The sequence below is a fragment of the Meleagris gallopavo genome, chromosome 3, assembly GCF_000146605.3.
Source record: "Meleagris gallopavo isolate NT-WF06-2002-E0010 breed Aviagen turkey brand Nicholas breeding stock chromosome 3, Turkey_5.1, whole genome shotgun sequence".
In the NCBI taxonomy this organism is placed as follows: Eukaryota; Metazoa; Chordata; class Aves; order Galliformes; family Phasianidae; genus Meleagris; species Meleagris gallopavo.
In genome coordinates, this window is record NC_015013.2 from 8,301,588 (window position 1) to 8,306,920 (window position 5,333).

Sequence of the window (5,333 nt, forward strand, 5' to 3'; positions counted from 1 at the left end):
CGGTTTTCAGCATGGCCGTGGATTGGATCGGGTTCGGCTACGCCGCTCTGGTGACATCGGGAGGGCTCATTGGCTACGCTAAAGCAGGTACGGTGCTGGAAAAGCCTTCCGACCCTCTTCCCTGCTTGTTCCGACAGCCCCCACCTCGCGGTCCCGAGGGGCAGAAGCGCGTGAGGCTGTGCCGGCGCTGATAGCGGGGCTCGGGGCGCGGTGCCGTAGGGAAGAGCTGCTGCCGGGCCCGATAAGCCGCAGTCCGCCTCCTGCGGCGCGCCGATAGCCCGGTTCGGCGTTGGGCGATGCGGCTGTATTGGCGTAGGGTTGCTTCAGAAATACTCTTCTCCTGTTGTTAACTCGCTCCTTTCCTGCACTCCCCGTCACGTGCTTAGTTGCCACCCTGTTGCTTTCGCTTGCCCAGTTTGTCTTGCTCCGGGCAGAGGCGTGGATTCATCCCTCCTGAAACTTTCTACTGGGAAAGTCCTTTAACTGTCATAATGTTTGCAATACGAAGGTGTATGAGTTCGTTATGGAAGACACAAGAAGCATCCCAGTAGATACGACCACACAGGTGTTCATGCCCACTCCAGCCTGCTTTCTGTTGGCTTGCTTTCTCCTTTGGGCTGCCAGTGGAGTTCAGAGCAGGAGAGACAATAGAATCATAGAATTGCTCAGGTTGGAAAAGACCTTAAAGATCATCGAGTCCAACCACAACCTAACCATACTGCCCTAACTCTAACAACCCTCTGCTAAATCATGTCCCTGAGCACCACATCCAAATGGTTTTAAACACGTCCAGGGATGGTGACTCAACCACCTCCTTGGGCAGCCTGTTGCAGTGCTTAACAACCCTTTCTGTAAAGAAGTGTTTCCTGATATCCAACCCAAACTTCCCCTGGCACAAATACTGAGAACTTCAGTAACTAATTTCATCAGAATTACTCCGAGGCCATTATGGTGTGGGAGATGTCTTACTGCGCAGGGAGGACGTGGTTGTGGGAATTCAGATCATGAGCAGTAAATCCTGAGCTCTCCATTTGCCTGACTGAAAGCACTCACCCCCCAGTGGTCTTGTCACTTCATTGCTCAATGAACAAATTACCAATGTTCTGTAGCTCAGGATTATCACTTGTGCTGAGAACTTGATCCCTTGATCTAGGTGAGCCCAGGGTGTTGGACTCCTTTCTACTTTGGAAACTTCTCGTTTGTGTAAATGCCCTCCCACCTAGTTCAGTTCTCATCTCTTTTCTCTGATCTTAAACATGCTCAGCTTTTCAAGAAATTCTGGAATTGTTGCATTGAAACAATGTACTTTTGTCTGCAAAAAGAAAACATCAATTCTTTCACTTTTCTCATTGGTCTTTCTGCCATAAATGTATTCATGACTTAAGGATTTAAATACTGATGCTGTTTGTATCTCGTGCAAGAGTATCTGATATGATTCTTGGTTCAGGTCAGCATGGCCTTAAAATCTTATAAGACCCCTCCTTCCCCCCCACATTCCTCAGTCTGTTTCATAACAACAAATGCCCACATTTTTTGTTATTGATAGTGTTTTACAAAACAAGTAATGTGTTTGTTCTTGAGCTTCCAGTACATATGTTGTCTTTTCTTTATTCAGGCAGTGTTCCATCGCTGGCTGCTGGGCTGCTCTTTGGAAGTCTGGCTGGTCTGGGTGCCTATCAGCTGTCCCAGAATCCAAGTAATGTTTGGATTTCTCTGAGTAAGTCTTTCAGCATTTTATTTACTAAGGAGTATATTTACCCTAAAACATTTGGATACTAAAAATGAACACCTACAGGTTTTTGCTGAGGAATTAAACTGATAGTACTATAAATTTAGTTTAAAGCAGAACTTTAAACTTATTTAGTGAAAATCTCTAATATTGGCCAAACTCCACTGTTCTCTCTGGAATATGAGCTGTCTGCATTGCTTAGATTTTAGGCTGCTACATCTCAGATGCTTGTAGGAGTGCATTGTTGGTGTAATTCTTTTGCTAGTCTTTGTGTTAGCTGTATCTTCTCTCCATTCCCGATCTGCAGAAGACATTGTTCCCACAGCATGTGAGTGTTCTCTGATGCCAGCCAAGGTGTAGTCCCCCTGGACTGGCTGAACTGGTGATGCTACCATGCACCTGTCTCATACTGGGGTATTTGGAAGATCACGGTGAAAGGAAGATTCTAATAAATTGATGTCTGACCTCCGCGTGTCCTCTTTTTGGCTGGATCAGCAGCCAGCATGAGTCTGGAGCATTTCAGGAGGAGAAATTTCCCTGCAGGCTGCCTGTGCCCCCAACAGGTTATTTTCTTATTGCTGAAAATAGCAGAGATTGTAATTGGCTTATTTTTATGTTTGATGGATGCGTGCACGTTTCTGGAGATTTAACAGAGAAGCAAGCTTCAGGAGTTCTATTTCTTCTTCCTCCCTCCCCTTTGAGAAGCCAACAAGCCGAGGATCACTGCTTACTCCATGCTTAAAGGGGTGCCACTGACAGAGCATTCGTTTGCTGAGGCTGTGCCATAGCACCTCACTCTTTCTCATACATATGAAAGTTGGAAGTGAAAGGAGAAGGCCCAGCATTTCTCTGTTTTAGCGTTGTGTGCAGTGCAGGGGAAACTTCCATTTCCCCAGCTAGTAGACAGGTCAAAGGCTGTGCACAGTCATGCCTCATCGACTGGCATCAGCTGTGAGCACAGCCAGATGAACTGGACTGAGACCAAATATTTTCCCAAATGTCAGTGACAGTCAGATACTTTTTTGATATTCAGTAACACAGAGAGGCTTTTTCATTCTCCTATTCATGCTTTGAGGTTTTTGGAGAAGGTATGTTTTAGACAAAATGACATTTAGTTTGGTGTGCACATTCTGAATACTGGCTATGGATCAGAGCTGGAGGTATTTGAATATTGAAATAATTTTCTTCTTGTTGGATTGTGGTCCCAGTGTTTTACATGTGTAATTACATGAGACTGTTAGATGTCAGTGACAATATTTAGAGTTAGGGCCCTATTAGCAGCGTTAGGGAGGAAGAATGCCATGACTAGAGGTGAGAATGAGCTGGGCCCTGCCAGCCCAGCTATCACACCAGAAGCAGTGCAACCAGATAACATGTTGTTCCAATCACATTGTTACATGCAGCTGTTACCCCTGGATAGCACCTACATGCTAAGCATTTCATCGGTATCATTTCCATATAATTTTCTTTGGAATTTCTTCAAGATCCAGTGTTCTAGAGATTGCCCTTTCTATTTTACTATCTGGGTGAAACTCCTTCACTTTTCTCAGTGTCAGATGGTCAGGGTGGATAGCTATCTCTGATCTTAGCAGTAGGTGAAGCAGGGCTGTAAAGGGTTGGTAACAGATAAGAAAATGCTATCTCCCTCTTACAAGAAGTGGGGAAATTACATGTACAGGCTTAGTGGTTTATTGGGAGAGAGTCGAGTTCCAGGATAATATACTGTAGATTATTTCCAGTCTCTAAAGAAGCACACTTTGACAAACAAACTTGCAGAGTGTGTGTGCAGAAGCACAGGGCGCAGCATCTGCAGAAGTTGGTTTAGAATATCCACTCTTCATGCACTGAGGCACTCCAAAATTTACAGTTTATTTTCCTTTTTTTTTTTTTAATCCATCATGTGAAACAACCCTTTCCACTTTTTACTTGGTGGTACTACTTATTTCTGTTCTGAACTTTAGCATCTCTCTTACACATCTACATCTCTGCTGACCGGACTCTTTAATCTTTCATTTTAGTTACATCTGGAACACTCACTGCTGTAATGGGAACAAGGTTTTACAACTCTGGAAAGTTCATGCCTGCAGGACTGATTGCTGGTGTCAGGTACAACACACTATACTGTTTTGTTGTTTTTTTTTTTTTACTTCCTTAATTAAACTGAGATGGAGTAAATCTTATTTTCTTCATCTTTTGTTTCTCTGCACCTGTTATGTGAGAAATATTTGAAAATGACTTGTAAGTTATAACTTGTTGTTTAATTCTGTGAATTTACTGGGTCCTTTTCACCTTATACAGTTTGCTGATGGTTGGAAGATTAGCACTGAAGATGGTGGAGAAGCCCCATGAAAAATAACTGCTCATTTTACTGCTTATCACTTGGATGAGGAAACCTGATAATGACACTGCGAACACAGAAGCAAGAAAATCAGGATGGATAGTTTACGTACAAAGTGCCATTTATTTCAAGAATCTGGTAGAGCTCTTACTGTGCAGTGAGAATTTGGTCCTGGTTGTTTTTTTTGAAACACATTTCATTGTATTTTGATACTTTTGATTTTTATATCCCAAAATATACTGATGACACATAAGAAGTAGAGTGGATCTGTAATTAAGCAAGCAACCATGAAGTGTCACCAGAAACAGCTGGCTGAATACAGCACTGTATCTCATAACTTTTATACCAAGTACTACAGTATGCTTTACCTGCTGTATCCTGAGTCGATATATCACGTCTGTATAACACCAAACAAATCTTCTCTTTTTATTGTGAAATGATGCTGAAATGTTGCTTTTCTACAAGTAAAACCTGTTGCAAACCTTTATTTGGTATGTTTTTGTGATCCTTTCTGTGCCTATGAGGTATATTTTATTTTTACCTTCTTGTCCTTACCTCAGTCTCTGTAGTGAACCACTCTACGAGTGTTGCCTTCTGATGGTATTCAAAAATCACTTTCTGAGTGGAAGAGCAGAAGATTAAGTTATGGGCCTTTGTTAACACACTACCTTTTATTGATCTTCAGTCATTGACATGCTGAGTACTTACAGATTGTAACTCATAATCTAAAGTGATATTTTATGCAGTGACTACTTAAGCTTTTACTTTGGGACCTCTATGCCATGTAGGATACCAAACCTTTGTCAACAGCATGACATATAAAAGATATATAACTTAAATGTTATGCAACTACTTCTCATTTTGTAGTGCTGAAAGGAGTATATAACAATTCTCTTGGGAAGTACATCGAGCTGATTTTAAACCACTTAATTACTCTTAATTACTCTTTTTCTTTGGCCATTGCCAAAGATGTATTTCTTGTTCTGAGCATTTCATTTAACAGCGTTGAGCCTGAGTGACAATTGCATTGTTTTGGATCAATGGAAACCCACATGTAGTAGATTAAGCATTGTTACAGTAGAAAGTAAGAATGAAGGTGGATCTGTAGATGCTGGGCCAATCGTGCAGTGTTTTATTAATTCTCTTAACAAAAGTTATCAAATTAATTCTAGGTTTTCAAACATATTTCACACTGTGACCTCCCTTGTTTCTGGGCACTTAACCCATAAATAACCCGATCTGCAGGGAGCAATGCTGAAAGCATGT

General features: G+C 42.0%; 1 protein-coding gene across 1 annotated transcript; it reads left to right on the forward strand.

Annotated features, from left to right (window-relative positions):
• The first annotated feature begins 6 nt into the window (after nt 1-6).
• LOC100550794 (transmembrane protein 14C-like) lies at nt 7-4,554 on the forward strand. The gene is made up of 4 exons (XM_010708341.1): nt 7-87; nt 1,616-1,717; nt 3,748-3,835; nt 4,028-4,554. Exons 1-4 carry the CDS (start codon nt 12-14, stop codon nt 4,083-4,085), a joined length of 324 nt encoding a protein of 107 aa, XP_010706643.1. The 5' UTR covers nt 7-11; the 3' UTR covers nt 4,086-4,554.
• Nucleotides 4,555-5,333: the final 779 nt, after the last annotated feature.